Below are 19,607 nucleotides of genomic sequence, written 5' to 3'. Positions count from 1 at the left end.
CCTACCGGGTTCACGCCATTCTCCTGCCTCAGCCTTCCGAGTAGCTGGGACTACAGGCGCCCGCCACCACGCCCGGCTAATTTTTGTATTTTTAGTAGAGATGGGGTTTCACCATGTTAGCCAGGATGGTCTCGAGTTCCTGACCTCGTAATCGCCCGTCTCAGCCTCCCAAAGTGCTGGGATTACAGGCGTGAGCCACCGTGCCTGGCCTGTCATCAGCTGACTTTCAAGAGAAATTGGCAACAATTCTCTGGTAGGAAAAGAGTCACTTTATGTTGATGTCATGCGCTTTCTCTGATCTCTCTTTGTATCTCTTTTCCCATTGTTCCTAGATGCTGGCTCCACCTGGACCAGGGATTCATCTGGAGTTTCCTTGGCCCAGTCTGTGCCATTTTCTCTGTGAGTATGTGCCTTTGATGTTCCCAAACTAAGAAGAACCAAGAGAAGTGCTGGGTACAAGATGGTACAAGGGGCTTGCATTTCCACTGTTGGGTGCTTTGATTTTCCACCTGCTACCAATTCAGTCCCATGTACAAGAGGGTAGGACTACTGTGTGCAATTTAAAGTGGACACCATACATTACTTTAACCTGCACTCTGCCTTGTTTGTGTTGGTCCTGCAGGTGAATTTAGTATTGTTTATCTCGGTCTTTTGGATTTTGAAAAGAAAACTTTCCTCCCTCAATAGTGAAGTGTCAACCATCCAGAACACAAGGTAGGATGTGACAAATGGTACTTCCTATTCCCTTTCCTTCTGCCAATCCTTCCTACATATCCATACACACATACATTCAACAGCCATGCTCCCAGGACTAGCAAGACCACTGTAATCTTCCACCATCACAATTAATGAGAACCTGAATTAGCTAGAATACAAGCTAAGCTGCTGTGATAAAGAAAAAAATCTCCAAAAAAAAAAAAAGGAATAAAATAGAAGTTTATTTCAGTCTCATGTTGCAACCCAGAAGTGACCAGTTCAGGGCTAATAAAGCTCTGCTCCACACAGTGTTCTAGAGTCTCAGGTTCTTTCTACTTTGTTGCTCCACCATCCTCTAGAAGGATGTTGCCCTTGTCAATATCCCCTCCATGGGAAGGAGGTAATATAGGAGTTGCACTTGCCACATTTGCTAATATCCCATTGGCTGATCTTGGTCACATGATAACACCCAGCTGCAAGGGAGGCTGGGAAATGTAGTCTCTACCCTGACCATGTGCCTTGTTTTAAAATTCAAAGGGGAAGAGAGCTAACACTAAGAGGAAGATGAAAAGGGAGAAAAACATTCGTTTCTGCCACACTACACAGGATGCACACAGGAGTATATTTTTTATCAAAAGAAACCAACTCAGATTTGCTAATCCAACAGTTACTAAAAAGCTTAAATTATATAGAAACCCTAAAAATGAACCTAGTAATGTCACAAAGCTATGTCCACCCCAGCCAATAGAGATCAATCTAGCTATATTAAATCACATGCTTAAATTACAAATTAAACTCTCTGTACACATACCAATTTAAATGTTTATCTCCAATTGTGTGTGGTAGGTTCAATAAGAATCTAGATTAAAAGATATTTTGTATAATATTTCAAAATATCTTGAGGTATGAGTATTTTTATGTTGCAGCATCCATTTTAATTTGAGCATGTAATTTGTTGTTTTCATTTTAATCATAAAAATAAGACAAGTTTGTTACATTTTTTTCATAGTCTTTTGAAATATATACAGTAAAAAGTGAAAGTGGCTGTCTCTTTTCCTGCTACTTCCACTTCCCAGGATGCCAGAATTAACAGCCTGTATGATGTGTGAGATAAAATACGACATTTTCCCAGAGCTTCTCTGTGCACTTTTAGGTAGAACAGACCAACACACACACAATAGGATCACACTATACAAACTGTTCCTCAATTAGCTTTCCTCACTTATGTAATATCCTTAATAATTACAGATATATATAATATATATACATATAATATAGATATTATATGTGTATGTATACACATATATACACATATACATACACATATAATATATTCTATACATATATAACACAATATATATTTTACATACACTATCACTATATATTGTGATTATATATTGTGATAATGTATGTAAAATATATATGTACATATATATATTGTGTGTGTATATATGCCGTGAATACTATAAGTAGGATGGCCTCATATCTCAGCTTACCTGGAACAGTCTCAGTTTATGTCTGTTGACACAATGTAATTATTAATAGTACCCCTTTTATTTTTTATTATTATTTTTATTCTTATTGATACATAATATTTATATACATTTACAAAGTATTTGTGATATTTTGATTCATGCATAAAATGTGCAATGATCAAATCAGGGTATTTAAGGTATTCATCACCTCAAACATTTATCATTTCCTTCTGTTTGGAACAGTACACCTCCTTTTAATCACAAAAGCCTTCCTGTTTGAATAACAAAGTATATGACCCCGGCCGGGTGTGGTGGCTCACACCTGTAATCCCAGCACTTTGGGAGGCCGAGGCAGGTGGATCATTTGAGGTCAGTCGTTCGAGACCAGCCTGGCCAACATGGTGAAACCCCGTCTTTACTAAAAATACAAAAATTAGCTGGGTGTGGTGGCATGCCTGTAATCCCAGCTACTCAGGAGGCTGAGGCTGGAGAATCGCTTGAACCCATGAGCTGAGATCACACCACTGCACTCCAGCCTGGGCAACAGAGCGAGACTCCATCTCAAAAAAAAAAAAATTATATGACCCCTGTCTATAAATGATGAGTGAGAGAGAGAGAAAGCACCCAGGTTTTAAAATGCCTTATGTATGTGTGGTACTAACTTTGTCCCATACATTGTCCTAAATACTTTCCCATTAAAGTTTCACGTAATCTTTATAGCAACCCCATGAAATAGGACAATTATTAAGATAAGGGAACTGAGGCTGGGTGCAGTGGTTCACGCCTTTAATCCCAATACTTTGGGAGGCCGAGATGGGTGGATCTCTTGAGGTCGGGAGTTCAAGACCAGCCTGGTCAACATGGTGAAACCCCATCTCCACTAAAAATACAAAAATTAGCAGGACATGATGGTGCATGCCTGTAGTTAGTCCCAGCTACTGGGGAGGCTGAGGCAGGAAAATCGCTTGAACCCTGGAGGCAGAGGTTGCAGTGAGTCGAGATCATGACATTGTGCTCCAGCCTAGGCAACAGAGCAAGACTCCATCTCAAAAATAAAATAAAATTAAATTAAATTAAATTAAATTAAATTAAAAAGATGAGGGAGCTGAGTTGCAAGAAGGTAAAGCAGCTTTCCCAAGATCACACAGGTAGCCAGTGCTGGCTTCCATTTAAACCCAGGTAGTCCAGCTCCAGAGTTCTCACTATTAACAGCTAACTAGAGGGGTGTTCATGCTCATTATTAGTTTTTTGACATCCTAATCTCTGACTTCCTCCTCCCAGGCTGCTGGCTTTCAAAGCAACAGCTCAGCTCTTCATCCTGGGCTGCACATGGTGTCTGGGCTTGCTACAGGTGGGTCCAGCTGCCCAGGTCATGGCTTACCTCTTCACCATCATCAACAGCCTCCAAGGCTTCTTCATCTTCTTAGTCTACTGCCTCCTCAGCCAGCAGGTAAACACTGACCCCTTTCTTTGTTACTTTAAACTTAAGAAAATTTTGGAAATGGAGTTTAATGGGGATTTAAGTCGACATTCTCTAAATGTTCCATATGAGATTATAATCCACCTGTAAACACTCTCTCTATTTTCTCTACTTTAAAAATGCTACTGGTTGTTAAGATACATCATTTATTAACACATTTCAGAATATAAATAATTGCTATGTCAAAAAAAATCATGCCTTTTTCTCAGTTTTTCCACGCGTAATAGTCAGCTAATGCTGTGTAACAAACAACCTCAAAAAATCTCATTGGTTTAAACACAAATATTTGCTTTTCTTATTCTGGGGTCTACAGGTCTGTTGGGGTTCACCTGATCTTAGCTAAGCTCAGCTTGCCTTTGCTCCAGGATGCAGATCAGGTTTAGGCCTGCTCCTTGTGACTCATCCTGAGGCTTAGGCAGAAGGGGGAGCAACTCCCCAGCAAATATTCTTCTCCTAACAATGCTGAAATCACAAAAAGGCAGACCCTACTGGGCAAGGTCACTCAGGCCTGTGATTCTTCCTCCGCTAATATCCCATTAGCCAAAGCAAGTCACACAGCCAAGCCCAAAGTCAATGGGAAAAGAACACTCAACCCACCAAGAGACTAAGACAGAGTGTAATACAACTACAAAGGAGTGAATCGTGGAGATCAATAATGCAGCTAACACACTACTTCACATGAATTATTTTTTTTCCAACTATTATTTTATTTACATTACTACCTTAAATTACATGGAAAAAAACACCCAAGCAGTTCTGCCCTATTTCAGAAAAAGTTTCCAATCGGCAGGGTGCGGTGGCTCACGCCTGTAATCCCAGCACTTTGGGAGGCCGACACAGGGGGATCACTTGTGCTCAGGAGTTCGAGACCAGCCTGACGAATATGGCGAAACCCCGTCTCTACTAAAAACTACAAAACAATTACCCAGGTATGATGGAGGCGCCTGTAATCCCAGCTGCTCGGGAGGCTAGGCAGGATAATCGCTTGAACCCAGGAGGCAGAGGCTGCAGTGAGCCGAGATCGCACCACTGCACTCCAGCCTGGGCAACAGAGCAAGACTCCGTTTCAAAAAAAAAAAAAGAGAAAAAGAAAAAGCTTCCAGTCAATACCAATTATATAGTGCTGGGATTACAGGTGTAAGCCACCATGCTGGGCTGATTTATCTCTTTTTCTTCAGGACGTATCAGATGATACATGACCCTCAAAGCCCTCACTGTCCCAAACTAGGTCACATCCCAGGATCACACAGCCTTCCTTCTAACACTGGCTGTCTTCAGGGGCAAACTCATAGATCCATCCCAGTCTGCTATTGCAGTTTTTGCAACTCACATCTCAAACCATGGAACAGCAGTGGGCATGATGAGGTCTTGAACTTCACTGTACTGCCAGTTAACTGCCTTGTTATAGAGAAACTGGGGCCAGGTACAGTGACTCATGCCCATAATTCCAGTACTTCAGGAGGCTGAGGCGGGAGGCAGAACTCATCTCCACTTGGTTCACAGGCACCACTGGCAGAGTGTTTGTTTCATCATCATCATTATCATTTTTTTTTTTTTTTTTTTTTTTTTGAGACGGAGTCTTGCTCTGTCACCCAGGCTGGAGTACAGTAGCTCGATCTCGGCTCACTGCAACCTCTGCCTCCCAGGTTCAAGCGATTCTTCTGCCTCAGCCTCCTGAGTACCTGGGACTACAGGCACATGCCACCATGCCTGGCTAATTTTTTTTTTCTTTGTATTTTTAGTAGAGATGGGGTTTCACATGAGCATACGAAAAACACTTACATGTACTCTTCCCTTAGTTTAGCTCAGTTTTTGAGGCATATCATAGCATCCAGTTTTTGTTTGTTATTCGTTTTTTTGTTGTTTTGTTTTTTGTTTGAGACAGAGTTTGGCTCTTGTTGCCCAGGCTGGAGTGCAATGGCGTGACCTTAGCTCACCGCAAACTCCGCCTCCCGGGTTCAAGTGATTCTCCTGCCTCAGCCTCCTGAGTAGCTGGGATTACAGATGCACGCCTCCACACCCAGCTAATTTTGTGTTTTTAATAGAGACGGGGTTTCTGCATGTTGGTCAGGCTGGTCTCGAACTCCCGACCTCAGGTGATCTGCCCGCCTCAGCCTCCCAAAGTGCTGGGATTACAGGCGTGAGCCATCGTGGCTGGCCTAGCATCCAGTTTTTAAAGATATATATAGTTTTATTTCATATGGCTACTAAATTCAAAACACTTTATTTGTCTGCAACTGAACAGTAGTGTGTGTCCTCCAAGAAGGTCCCTTACTAAGGGGTGCTCAGGGATAATCTGGACTGCACGCTATCTCCAGAATGGAACCCAGCCAAGCATGGTGGCTCATGCCTGTAATCCCAGCACTTTGGGAGGCCGAGGCAGGCGGATCATCTGAGGTCAGGAGTTCAAGACCAGCATGGCCAACATGGTGAAAGCCTGTCTCTACTAAACAATACAAACATTAGCCGAGAGAGGTGGCACCTGCCTGTAATCCCAGCTACTCAGGAGGCTGAGGCTAGAGAATCACTTTAACCTGGGAGGCAGAGGTTGCAGTGAGCTGAGATCACACCATTGCACTCCAGCCTGAGCAACAGAGCGAGACTCCTTCTCAAAAAAAAACAAAAGAAACTACCCCAGAGGGTTTCATTTTGTTTATATAACGAGTATAAGCACTCATTGTTTGTGTTATTGTTATGTATTTATTTATGTGTAGGTATGGATGTTTATGGCATATCAGAATGGTTCTTACCAGGAGCAATTGTGTTCCCACCACGGGACAGTTAGCAATGTCTGGGGAAATGTTTGTCATAACTGGGGTGGGGGTTTCTACTGGCATCTAGTTGGTGGAGGTCAGGGATGCTGCTAAATATCCTAAACAATGCACACAGGACAGCCCTCTCCAGCAAAACATGATCCAACCCAAGATGTCAATAGCGCCAAGGTTAGGATATCACGGTGTGGCAGATGCTGTCCACGGCCCTCTCATATCCCTTTGGCTTCTGTCTCTACATGCCTGGAGTTGCTTGTCGCAAACACCCATGACTGTGCCTGAAGGCTTCGTACTGCCCACAGGACATGTCTGGCCCATGCACAGGGCAAACTGGTGATGCCAAAGAGTAATGGCCCTTGAGACCGGCCATCAACCCATGACTGATGGGAGCTGGTGGATAAATACCCCAGCTCCCTCCTCCTTCAGGCAAGTTGACTCTAAGGTAGTTCCATGCTCTATCCCAGAGCTCCTGAATGGGGCTGAGCCCCAGATTCCCACAATGGAAATAACCTTAATTATGCATTTTTTACCAGCTGCCTTCTCTTCCCTGTCCTGCTTCCTCGTTGCTCTACTGGTGCTTCTTGGGATCACCCCTCAAATAAACTCCTTACACTTCAATCCTTGTTGCAGGGTCTGCTTCTGAGGTGCCCAAAACCAAGACACATTGAAGGGTACTACCAAAATATTATTGGTGATTTTCACTAGATTGAGGAATTATATGTAACTTCTATTTTCTTCCTTTTGCATATGCATATCTTATAAATTTTCTATTTTTTCTTTTCTTTTCTTTTCTTTTTTTGAGATGAAGTGTCGCTCTGTCTCCCAGGCTGGAGTGCAGTGCCGTGATCTCAGCTCACTGCAACCTCCGCCTCCCAGGTTCAAGCAATTCTCCTGCCTCAGCCTCTGGAGTAGCTGGGATTACAGTCACGAGCCACCACTCCCATCTAATTATTTTGTATTTTTAGTAGAGACAGGGTTTCACCATGTTAGCCAGAATGGTCTTGATCTCCTGACCTCGTGATCCACCCGCCTCGGCCTCCCAAAGTGCTGGGATTACAGGTGTGAGCCGCCACACCTGGCCATAAATTTTCTACAACAATTATATACCCTGTAATGGAAAATTTTTATTGTGGTAAAACATATATAATATAAAATTTACCTTTTTAACCATTTCTAAGTGTACCGTTAGTAGCATCACATTCGCAATGTCATGCAACCATCGCCAACATCCATCTCCGGAACTTTATTCATCTTCCCAAACTGAAACTCCATCCCCATTAAACACTAACTCCCCATTCTCCTTCCCCCCAGGCCCTGGAAACCGCTTTTCTACTTTATGTCTATATGGATTTGACTACTTTAGGTACCTCATACAAGTAGAACCATACGTATTTGCCTTTTCATGACCAGCTTATTTCACTTAGGCTGATGTCCTCAAGGTTCATCCGTGTGGTAGCATATGTGTCAGAATCTCCTTCGTTTATAAGACTGAATAATATTCCATTGTACGAATAGACCATGTTTTGTGAAAATAAATAAATAATAATACATCTCTATCCTCTTCCTGACTCACTGACCTTTCTGCTGTTCACCAATATTAGCAAAACCCATCCAGGTATTTCCTTTGATGTTCCAGGTCCAGAAACAATATCGAAAGTGGTTTAGAGAGATCGTAAAATCAAAATCTGAGTCTGAGACATACACACTTTCCAGCAAGATGGGTCCTGACTCAAAACCCAGTGAGGTAAGTGAACATCTGAATTGTTCTAATGTTTTACATACTCCTCTCTTGACACTGCAAACTTCCTCTAGTTTGGGGTTTTTTTGTTTGTTTTTGTTTTTGTTTTTGTTTTTTAAGTTCTGAGGTTACATGTGCAGGTTTGTTACACAGGTAAACGTGTGCCATGGTGGTTTGCTGCACCTATCAACCCGCCACCTAGGTATTAAGCCCAGCATTGGCTGGGCATGGTGGCTCACGCCTGTAATCCCAGCATTTTGGGAGGCTGAGGTGGGTGCATCACCTGAGGTCATGAGTTCAAGACCACCCTGACCAACATGGTGAAACCCCATCTCTACTAAAAATACAAAAATTAGCCGGTTGTGGTGGTATGCACCTGTAGTCCCAGCTACTGGGGAGGCTGAGACAGGAAAATCACTTGAACCTGAGAGGTGGAGGTTGCAGTGAGCCAAGATCACACCATTGCACTCCAGCCTGGGTGACAGAGCGAGACTCCGTCTAAAAAAAAAAAACAACAAAAAAAAGCATGCATCGGCTCCTTTCCCTAATGCTCTCCCCCTTCTAACCTCCCCTAACAGGCCCCAGTGAGTGATGTTCCCCTCCCTGTGTCCATGTGTTCTCATTGTTCAGCTCCCACTTATAAATGAGAACATGCGGTGTTTGGTGTTCTGCTCCTGAGTTACTTTGCTGAGCTTCCTCTAGTTTTTAATTTATATTTTCCTTTTTTTTTTTTTTAAGAGACAGGGTCTTGCTCTGTCGCCCAGGCTGGAGTGCAGTGGCACGATCATAGCTCACTGCGGTTTCAACCTCCTGGGCTCAAGCAATCCTCCCATCTCAGCTCCCCGAGTAGCTGAGACCACAGGTGTGCACCACCATGCCCTACTAATTTTTTTTATAGAGAGAGAGATGGAGTCTCCCTATGTTGCCCAGGCTGGTCTTGACCTCCCAGTTCAAGCAGTCCTACCACCTCAGCCTCCCAAAGTGCTGGAATTACAGGTATGAGCCACCACACCTGGCCTATATTTTCCTTTTTCAAAGATATGCTCATGTTATTCAATTTCCACAATGTAAAATAATAATAATAAAAAGGAAGCCAAGGGCCGGGCACAGTGGCTCACGCCTATAATCCCAACACTTTGGGAGGTCGAGGTGGGCAGATCACCTGAGGTTGGGAGTTCGAGACCAGCCTGACCAACATGGAGAAACCCCATCTCTACTAAAAATACAAAATTAGCTGGACATGGTGGCACATGCCTGTAATCCCAGCTACTCGGGAGGCTGAAGCAGGAGAATCGCTTGAATCCGGGAGGCAGAGGTTGCAGTGAGCCAAGCTCATGCCATTGCACTCCAGCCTGGGCAACAAGAGCAAAACTCTCTCTCAAAAAAAAAAAAAAAGGAAGCCAGGTGTGGTGGCGCTGTAGTCCTAGCTACTTGGGAGGCTGAGATGGGAGGATTGTTTGAGCCTAGGAGTTTGACACCAGCCTGGGAAACATAAGGTAGCTTTGAGGAGCTAGTCTTAGTACAAACTCGCTTTCCTGGAGGGTATGAGGAAGAGTCCTTTTCCTGATAACCTGGTTTGAGTTCCTCATTCTTGTTATATTGTTCCTCAGTGACTACTCTCTGCTCACTAACAGCACTTAAGCTGGTTTTCATATGTATTCTTGTTGTGTGAAGATGTATGGGTAAAACATATCACCAGAACCAATGCAATCTAACACAGACTCCCACTGGGGGAAATTTACAAGCATACAAACATAGGCATAGCAGAGTGATCATCTTCCCCCAAATGCCCACTGTCCATAAAGATGTGCATGTGGGCCCACAGAGTGGGGGTACACCATGGAACAGGCTCCAGGGGAGGGATTCTGCCCCAGCTGCTCTGCATAATTACAGAGGATGGGTGCAGGGAATCATGGGACCTTTCTGGGAGAGGAAATAGCCCTGTTGGAAAGATGATACTTCTGGAATCTGGTTGCTGGTATTCTGTTCTTCCATTGCACTAACTCAGGCTCAGTGCACCAGAGAATGAGCTTTCTGCACTATGTGACATTTCATTCCGTATTTGGCTTTTTGAATAAATGACAGAATAGACGTCTAAAAAGAGGCTGGGCATGGTGGCTCACACCTGTAATCCCAACACTTTTGGAAGCCAAGGTGGGAGGATCACTTGAGTCCAGGAGTTTGAGACCAGCCTGGGCAACATAGTGAGAACCTGTCTCTTCTTTTCTTTTCACTTTTTTTTTTTTTTTTTTTTTTCCGAGACAGAGTCTCACTGTATCACCCAGGCTAGAGTACAGTGGCACGATCTCGGCTCACAGCAACCTCTGCCTCCTGGGTTCAAGCGATTCTCCTGCCTCAGCCTCTTCAGTAGCTGGGATTACATGCGCCCGCCACCACACCCGGCTAATTTTTTTGTATTTTTAGTAGAGATGGTGTTTCACCATGTTGGCCAGACTGGTCTCGAACTCCTGACCTCAAGTGATCCGCCTGCCTTGGCCTCTCAAAGTGCTGAGATTACAGGTGTGAGCCACTGGGCGTGGTGGCAGGTGCCTGTAATGCCAGCTACTCAGGAGACTGAGGCAAGAGAATCGCTTGAACCTGGGAGGCAAAGATTACAGTGAGCCAAGATCGTGCCATTGCACTCCAGCCTGGGCGACAAGAGTGAAACTCTGTCTCAAAAAAAAAATTTGATTAATATTAGGCTTAATTATTCTCAACAAGAGTAAAAGTGCCAACTGTTGACTGTGACCTATGAAAGGTTTCCCAGATAATCCAAAATAATTCCCAAAGCTGCCAGCATTCCAGTTACTGGTTCTCCACAATGAAATAAGGAAAATCATTTTTATTATTATCACTTAACATTGTGGAAATTGAATAATATGAGTGTATCTTTGGAAGGGGAAAATATCAAATATAACCTGGGCAGTATAGTGAGACCCTGTCTCTACAGAAACATCAAAGAATTAACCAGGTGTAGTGGTGCATGCCTGTAACCTGTAGTTTCAGCTATTTGGGAGGCTGAGGCAGGAGTGCTTAAGCCCAGGAGGCAGAGGTTGCAGTGAGCCAAGATCATGCCACTGCACTCCAGCCTGGGCGACAGAGCAAAACCCTGTCTCAAAAAAAAAAAAAAAATATATATATATATATATATACACACACACACATGTATATATGATTCTCTCTTTAAGAAATACATTAGCTTTGGCCGGGCATGGTGGCTCATGCCAGTAATCCCAGCACTTTGGGAGAACAAGGTAGGGGAATCGCTTGAGGTCAGGAGTTTGAGACCTGCCTGGGCAACAAAATAAGACCCCATCTCTACAGAAAAATCTCTGTGCTTTTATTTTTTAGGCACAGAGTTTGAGTAAAAAGCTAATGAAACTCTTTCTCTATGGACAAATTTGACCTTGGGTTAACTTTCTAACTCTGTTCCCAAGAAACTTGATAAAGTTGGAAGATCAGTTAGGTCGCCGGGCAATGTTGCCTATGGAAAAAGTCATGCTTGACTTGTAAATTGCATCTGGATGGGAAATTCTGTGAATGAACCATAAATACCAGGAAGGAAGATGTAACTTTGAATTTCTTGCACGCAACTCTTATAACTAGGCTAGGAAGCACTAACCTCATAGGCTTCTTCAGGAGATGTTGGTTCCTCTGTGGAGCTTGGGGCTGCTAAACCAAGCTGTAAGTTGTGGGGTGCAAAGAGAATATTTGTTGAATTCTACAGTGTGTCAGGCACTATGTTAGATAACGGGCATTCAAAGAGAAACAAAGCCAACAAGACTCTAACCTTTCTTCATAGACAAAAAAACATCCAGGGGGCTGAAATTTCAGAGTGGAATATTATGTCTGAAAATTTATCAAAAAGAAGAATTCTTCCTGCTGAATTTTTGATAAGTCTCCCACTCTAAGCCAAAGAAGACCACATCTGCCCTAGGATCTTTAAATGCTAGGAGATCATGCCATCCTTGCCTGCTGGTTCAAACTGGGTTTAAATCACTCCTGCTGTTTCTCCATGTTGTTGATTTTGTCTGTTTACTTTATTTTACCCTTACATCCACCTTTAATCTAAACCTCTTTTATAGGGGGATGTATTTCCAGGACAAGCGAAGAGAAAATATTAAAACTAGAATATTCAACTCTATATGGAAAATCATATCCATGGATCTCTTTGGCATTATGAAGAATGAAGCTAAGGACAAGGGAATTCATTAAACATATCATCCTTGGAGAGGAAGTAATCAACCTTTACTTCCCAAACTGTTTGTTCTCCATAATAGGCTCTCAACAAATGTGTGGTAAATTGCATTTCTCTTCACTATGGTGTATTCAGTCAATGCTTGTCTCTGGAAACCCAAATCATGACCACTGCAAATATTTCCTTGACTTTTTGTAAATGAAGAGGTCCTTTTCCTCAAGTTCTTAGTCCCACTCATCCTAAACTTGCTCTTTTTTTAAGACAGGTTTCATCTGTCACCCAGGCTGGAGTGTAGTGGCATGACTGTAGCTCACTGCAGCCTCAAACTCCAGAGCTCAACTGATTCTCCAGCCTCAGCTGGGATTATAGGCATGAGCCACTGCACCTGGCCATAAACTTGCTCTTTAAACTCACTCATTCCCTCAAACCATCGGCTTCCTACTGGCTTTACTTCCTTGCTAGACACAGGCTAATTTTTTTTTTTTTTTTTTTTTGAGATGGAGTTTTGCTCTTGTTGCCCAGGCTGGAGTGCAATGGCATGAGTGCAACTTCTGCCTCCCGGGTTCAAGCGATTCTTCTGCCTCAGCCTCCCAAGTAGCTGGCGTTACAGGCATGGACCACCATGTCCGGCTAATTTTGTATTTTTAGTAGAGACAGGGTTTCTCTATGTTGGTCAGGCTGTTCTCAAACTGCCAACCTCAGGTGATCCACCTGACTTCGCCTCCCAAAGTGCTGGGATTACAGGCGTGAGCCACCATGCCCGGGCCCAGGCTAACTTCTATTCTTTTGAGACTGAGTCTCACTCTGTCACCCAGGCTGGAGTGCAGTGGTGAGATCTAGGCTCGCTGCAACCTCTGCCTCCTGGGTTCAAGCGATTCTCCTGCCTTAGCCTCCCGATAGCTGGGACTACAAGCACATACCACCATGCCCAGCTAATTTTTGTATTTTTAGTGGAGACAGGGTTTCACCATGTTGGCCAGGCTGATCTCAAACTCCTGACCTCAAGCAGCGATCCACCTGCTGGGGCCTCCCAAAGTGCTGGGATTACAGACACAAACCATCGTGCCTGATGAGAGATTTTAAGTGTTCTCACCACAAAAAAAAAAGAAAAAAAAGTTATATGAGGTAATCATATATTAATTAGCTTGACTTAGTCATTCCACAATGTAGATATATTTCAAAACATCCTGTTGTACATGATAAATATATACATTTTTGTCTATATAAAACAAATAAATAAATAAATGTTTAAAGTGTAGAAGAGGCTGGACTGTAAACTATGCTGTCCCTCCAAGTAAAAGTTTATTTTGCAAAAAATAAAAGAATTAAAGAATGTAAGAAGATTCAAGTGCATGCCCAAAAGTTCCAGTTCTATGGAACTTAATTAAAAAGGAATACATTTAAGAAGATATTTTACTGGATTATTTTTATTTTTCTTTAGCACCTGTCTGCTATTGATGCTGGGTGATTTTTTTTTTAAGTCATCACTCTCAAAAGCCAAATTTGAGGCTTAGAAGACCACGCAGGAGAAGTAGCACAAAGCACTGAGGAAAAAAGTCCAAAAGATTAAAATCTTGGAAGAATAAAAGGAAGACTGGGGTGTTTAATATGAGAATAATAGGAATTTTGGAAGAAAAGAGAGGACACGGCCGGGTGCAGTGGCTCACGCCTGTAATCCTAGCATTTTGGGAGGCCAAAGCAGGTGGATTACCTGAGGTCAGGAGTTCAAGATCAGCCTAGCCAACGTGGTGAAACCCCATCTCTACTAAAAATGCAAATATTAGCCAGGCATGGTGGCGGGTGCCTGTAATCCCAGCTACTTGGGAGGCTGAGGCAGGAGAATCACTTGAACCCGGGAGGCAGAGGTTGCAGTGAGTTGATATCACGCCATTGTACTCCAGTTTGGGTGACAGAGTGAGACTCCATCAAGAAAGAGAGAAAGAGAGAAAGAAGAAAGAAAGAAAGAAAGAGAGAGAGAGAGAGAAAGAGAGAAAGAAAGAAAGAAAGAAAGGAAGGAAGGATGGACGGACGGACGGAAGGAAGGAAGGAAGAAAGAAAGAAAGAAGGAAGGAAAGAAAGGAGGGAGGGAGGGAGGGAAGGAAGGAAGGAAGGGGAAGAGAGAGAGAAAGAGAAAGAAAGAAAAGAAAGGAAGGAAGGAAGGAAAAGAAAGAAAGAAGGAAAGAAAGAAAAAAGAAAAAGAAAGAAAGACAGAGAAAGAAAGAAAAGAAAAGAGAAAAGAGGGAAGGAAAAGAGAGGACACATGTTCAGGCCCCTTCTATCCAAAAAGTCTCCCCTTAATCTGCTTTCCCGCTGCAATAGCCACTCTATCTCTCCTCCTCTTTACAGCCAAAATTCTAGGAAAAAAGGCCGGGTGTGGTGGCTCACGCCTATAATCCCAGCACTTTGGGAGGCCAAGGTGGGTGGATCACCTGAGGTTGGGAGTTCGAGACCAGCCTGACCAACATGGAGAAACCCCCTCTCTACTAAAAATACAAAATTAGCCAGGCGTGGTGGCGCATGCCTGTAATCCCAGCTACTCGGGAGGCTGAGGCAGGAGAATCACTTGAACCCGGGGGCTGGAAGTTGCGGTGAGCCGAGATTGTGCCACTGCACTCCAGACTGGGCAACAAGCGCGAAACTCCATCTCAAAAAAAAAAAAAAAAAAAATTCTAGAAAAAAAGTTGTTTCCACTGTGTTGTCTTCACTTGCTCCAACCTCCTCACTGTTCAACCACTGCAATCTAACTTCTGCTTGCAACACACGAAAGGATGAACCAATGTCCCAAATGCTTCCTCGGTGCAAAGTCCACTGGTTGTTTCTCAGTCTTACCAAACTTGACCACTGGGTCAACATTTGACTCTTGATCATTTTTTTTCTTCTTGAAGCATTCGCTTCTCTTGGCTTCCCTGATGCCACACTATCCTCCTATAAGGATAGTCAATTCATTCTGGTTTACCCGGGACTTTCCCAGGTTTAGTACCAAAAGTCCCACAATCCAGGAGTCCCTCAGCCCCAGGCAAACCAGAACCGTTTCACAAACTCATCTTTGATGATGACACTCATCCCATAGCATCATCGTTTGAGTTCTCCCAAAAGCAAACTCTGAGATAAGGAGTTTAGTGCGTGCAGGTAGATTATTTTGGAGATGATCCCGGGAAACACCAACGGGGTGTGAAGAAATGAGGCAGGGCAGGGTGCGGTGGCTCACACCTATAATCCTAGCACTTTGGGAGTCCAAGATGGGCAGATCACGAGGAGTTCACATGGACATCATGAGGAGATCACAAGGGCAGAGGTCAGGAGTTCAAGACCAGCCTGGCCAATATGGTGACACCCCGTCTGTACTAAAAATACAAAAATTAGCCAGGTGTGGTGGCATAGGCCTGTAGTCCCAGCTATTCAGGAGGCTGAGGCAGAAGAATCACTTGAACCCGGGAGGTGGAGGTTACAGTGGGTGACAGAGCAAGACTCTGTTAAAAAAAAAAAAAAAAAAAAAAAAAGTAAGGCAGAGAAAGAACAAGATGTGTTAAAAGATGTGTTATTGCTGGGAGCAGTGGCACACACCTGTAGTCTCAGATACTCGGGAGGCGAAGGCGGGAGGATTGCTTGAGCCCAGGAGTTCAATGTTGCAGTGAGCTATGATTGCACCACTGCACTCTAGGCTGGGCAACACAGCGAGAACCTGTCTCTCTAATTTTTTTTTTTTTTTAGCAGAGTCTCTCCGTTGCCCAAGCTGGAGTGCAGTGGCATAATCTCAGCTCACTGCAACTTTCGCATCCCGGGTTCAAGCAAATCTCCTGCCTCAGCCTCCTGAGTAGCTGGGATTACAGGTGCACACCACCATGCCCGGCTAATTTTTGTATTTTTTAGTAGAGATGGGGTTTCAACATGTTGCCCAGGCTGGTCTCGAACTCCTGGCCTCAAGCGATCCACCCACCTCGGCCTCCCAAAGTGCTGGGATTACAGGCGTGACCCACCACACCTAGCCAGAGATGCTGTCTCTCTAAAAAAAATTTTTTTTAATTTTAAAAATTAACCAAAAATGTGTTAGTTGAGCAGGCTATCTCTCTAGGCAGGTGGAGCTTTACCTTAGTGGGGACTTTCAGGAGATAATGTGGAACATGCATCTCAGAGGGTTGCAGTGAGCTGAGATCACACCACTGCACTCCAGCCTGGGCAACAGAGCGAGACTCCATCTCAAAAAAAAAAAAAGGCAGCTGTAGAAAGAGATCAACAGTGGGAGGCACAGATGGAATCTGAATCCCAGTTGTGCCATTTACCCACTAAATGACAATGGACAAGCCGTGAGACCCCACCTCTGGGCCTCAGTTTGCCCAGGTATAAAATGGGGTTGGTTAGCCAGGTGTGGTGGCACACACCTGTAGCCACAGCTACTTGGGAGGCTGAGGTGGGAGGATCACTTGAGCCCAGGAGGTTGAGGCCACAATGAGCTATGATTGCACCACCGCACTTCAGCCTGGGTGACAGAGTGAGACCCTGTCTTTAAAAAAAAAAAAAAAAAAAAAATGAGGGCCGGGCACAGTGGCTCACGCCTGTAATCCCAGCACGTTGGGAGGCAGAGGCAGGCAGATCACTTGAAGCCAGACCAGTCTGGCCAACATGGCAAAACCCCATCTCTAGTAAAAATACAAAAAATTCACTGGGCATTACGGTGCACCTGTAATCCCAACTACTTGGAAGGCAGAGGCAGAAGAATCGCTTGAACCCAGGAGCCAAAGGTTGCAGTGAGCCGAGATCACACCACTGCACTCCAGCCTGGGCGACAGAGTGAGACTCTGTCCAAAAAAAAAAAAAGATTGGCGGGAGTTGGTAAATATATTCCAACCTCACAAAGTCATGGTGAAGATTCATTGAGAGCCACTGCATTTATTTACCACACAATATATGTTTGATAAACCATGGTTATTATTTTTATCCAACTATTGCTCCCCTGGACCTAAAGTGGTAAAAAGTGACCTCTTTCATGTTTACCTCTCTGCAATTAGATAATCATGAGAGATGTGGAAGGGAGATAGGTTGGGACCAGTTCCACCAGGGGCCTCCTAGAGACGTGACCACAGCCCCCTGCTTCCCCATTTCTCAATACGAGTATCAGAAAACAACTTCCCTCTTCTGAAATGTGGGAACTTCCCCTGACCCCAGATAAAGTTGCTTGACATAACAGTCCCCTGGGTGGAGGGTTTACAACAGGACACCCACCCACTCAGCAGGCTGCGGACAGTACAGGAGCTGGCTTTGGTAGTGATGCATCAGGGCAGCTGCAGAGGTGGGAGGAGGTGAGAAGAGAGGACAGAGAGAATCAAAACTCAGTAGTGGGATCGTGCCTGTGAATTGCCGTTGCACTCCAGCCTGGGCCACATCCTGAGAACCCACCTCTTAAAAATAAATAACGAGGCTGGGTGCAGTGGGTCACACCTGTAATCCTAGCACTTTGAGAGGTCAAGGCGGGCGGATCCCTTGAGGTCAGGAGTTCGAGACCAGCCTGGCCAAAGTGGCGAAATGCTGTCTCTACTAATAATACAAAAATTAGCCGGATGTGCTGGTGCACACCTGTAATCCCAGCTACTCAGGAGGCTGAGGCACGAGAATCGCTTGAACCCAGGAGCAGGAGATTGCAGTGAGCCGAGATCATGCCACTGTACTCCAGCCTAGGTGACAGAGTGAGACTCCATCTCAAAAAAAAAAAAAAAATTATAACGAAATAAAAGAACAAGTAGATTTAAAACAAATCAAAGAAATAGGAAGTGAAATCAGCTCCGACCTCTCCCACCACCTGCTCTCCTCACAGTCTCCTTTCTATAAGTACCCACTCTCAGACAAAACAGGAAAGATTCTGCTATTGATTAAGGGTGCTTGTTGATCAATAAATTGATCGCAATCCTTGCATTTTAGGAGGCTGAAGCAGGAGGATTGTTTGAGAACAGGAGTTTAAGCCCAGTCTGGGCAACAAAGCAAGACCCCTGTCTATACAAAAAAAAAAGAAAAATGAAAATTAGCTGGGTATGGTGGGGCACACCTGTAGTTCTAGTTATAAAGGAGTCTGAGGAGGGAGGATTTCTTGAGCTCAGGTGTTTGAGGCTGCAGTGAGCTATGATTACAACACTGCACTCCAGCCTGGGCAACAGAGTGAGACCTTGTCTCAAAAAATAAAATAAGGCCGGGCGTGGTGGCTCATGCCTGTAATCCTAGCACTTTAGGGGGCTGAGGTGGGTGGATCACTTGAGGTCAGGAGTTCGAGACCAGCCTGGCCAACATGGCAAAGCCCTGTCTCTACTAAAAATACAAAAATTAGCCAGGCGTGGTGGCACGCGCCTGTAATCCCAGCTATTCAGAAGGCTGAGGCAGGAGAACCACTTAAACCTGGAAAGCAGAGGTTGCAGTGAGCCGAGATCACGCTGCTGCACTCCAGCCTGGGCAACAGAGCAAGACTCTGTCTCAAAAAAAAATAAAATAAATTGATTGGTTTGGAGAATGTCTACCCACCCTCAGATGCAATTCAGGGATTGTCCAAAGGGAATACTATGTTGAGTTATGGCTAGCTGGGAGTAATACCAGCCCTCTAATTGATATTTTTTGGTTGTCACATGGCCAGGGCAGGAGGGTCAGGCGGGGGTCACTCTGGCAGTTTGTGAATGTTATGGGCCAAATTGTGCCACCCCTCTCAAATGCATATACTTAAATTCTAATTCCCAGGACCTCATAATATGGCTGTATTTGGAGACAGGATCTTTAAAGAGGTCATTGTAGGCCCAGCACAGTGGCTCATGCCTGTAATCCCAGCACTTTGTGGGGCCAAGGTGGGCAGATTGCTTGAGCCCAGGAGTTCAAAACCAGTCTGGGCAACATGGTGAAACCCCATTGCTACAAAAAATACGAAAATTAGCCAGGCACGGTGGTGCACACCTGTAATCCCAGCTACTGGGGAGGCTGAGGCAAGAGAATGCTTAAGCCTGGGAGGTGGAAGTTGCAGTGAGCTGAGATCACACCACTGCACTCCAGCCTGAGTGACAGAGCGAGACCCTGTCTCAAAAAAAAAAGAAGAAGAGGAGGAGATTAGGACCCAGACACACAGAGGGAGAACCAGGTGAAGACACAGGGAGAAGAAGATCATCGACAAGCCAAGACGGGAGGCCTCAGAAGAAATTAACCCTGCCAACACCTTGATCTTGGACATCCAGCCTCCATAACTGTGAGAAAATGCATTCTGTTGCTGAAGCCACCCAGTCTA

The 19,607-nt window shown here is 44.4% G+C and overlaps 1 protein-coding gene across 4 annotated transcripts in view; it reads left to right on the top strand.

Annotated features, from left to right (window-relative positions):
• Nucleotides 1-12,578, top strand: part of ADGRE3 (adhesion G protein-coupled receptor E3) — a 74,584-nt gene extending 62,006 nt beyond the window's left edge. For 3 of the 4 annotated variants that reach the window (XM_054538399.2, XM_054538400.2, XM_024236320.3), the window contains 5 exons: nucleotides 333-399; nucleotides 623-714; nucleotides 3,453-3,621; nucleotides 8,059-8,166; nucleotides 12,246-12,578. In XM_054538399.2, the coding sequence (XP_054394374.2) occupies nucleotides 333-399; nucleotides 623-714; nucleotides 3,453-3,621; nucleotides 8,059-8,166; nucleotides 12,246-12,284 (475 nt within the window). In that variant the 3' untranslated portion in view covers nucleotides 12,285-12,578. 4 annotated transcript variants of the gene reach the window in all.
• Nucleotides 12,579-19,607: the final 7,029 nt, after the last annotated feature.

Source organism: Pongo abelii, chromosome 20 (assembly GCF_028885655.2).
Source record: "Pongo abelii isolate AG06213 chromosome 20, NHGRI_mPonAbe1-v2.0_pri, whole genome shotgun sequence".
Classification (NCBI taxonomy): Eukaryota; Metazoa; Chordata; class Mammalia; order Primates; family Hominidae; genus Pongo; species Pongo abelii.
This window is presented reverse-complemented; position numbering and strand designations above follow the sequence as displayed.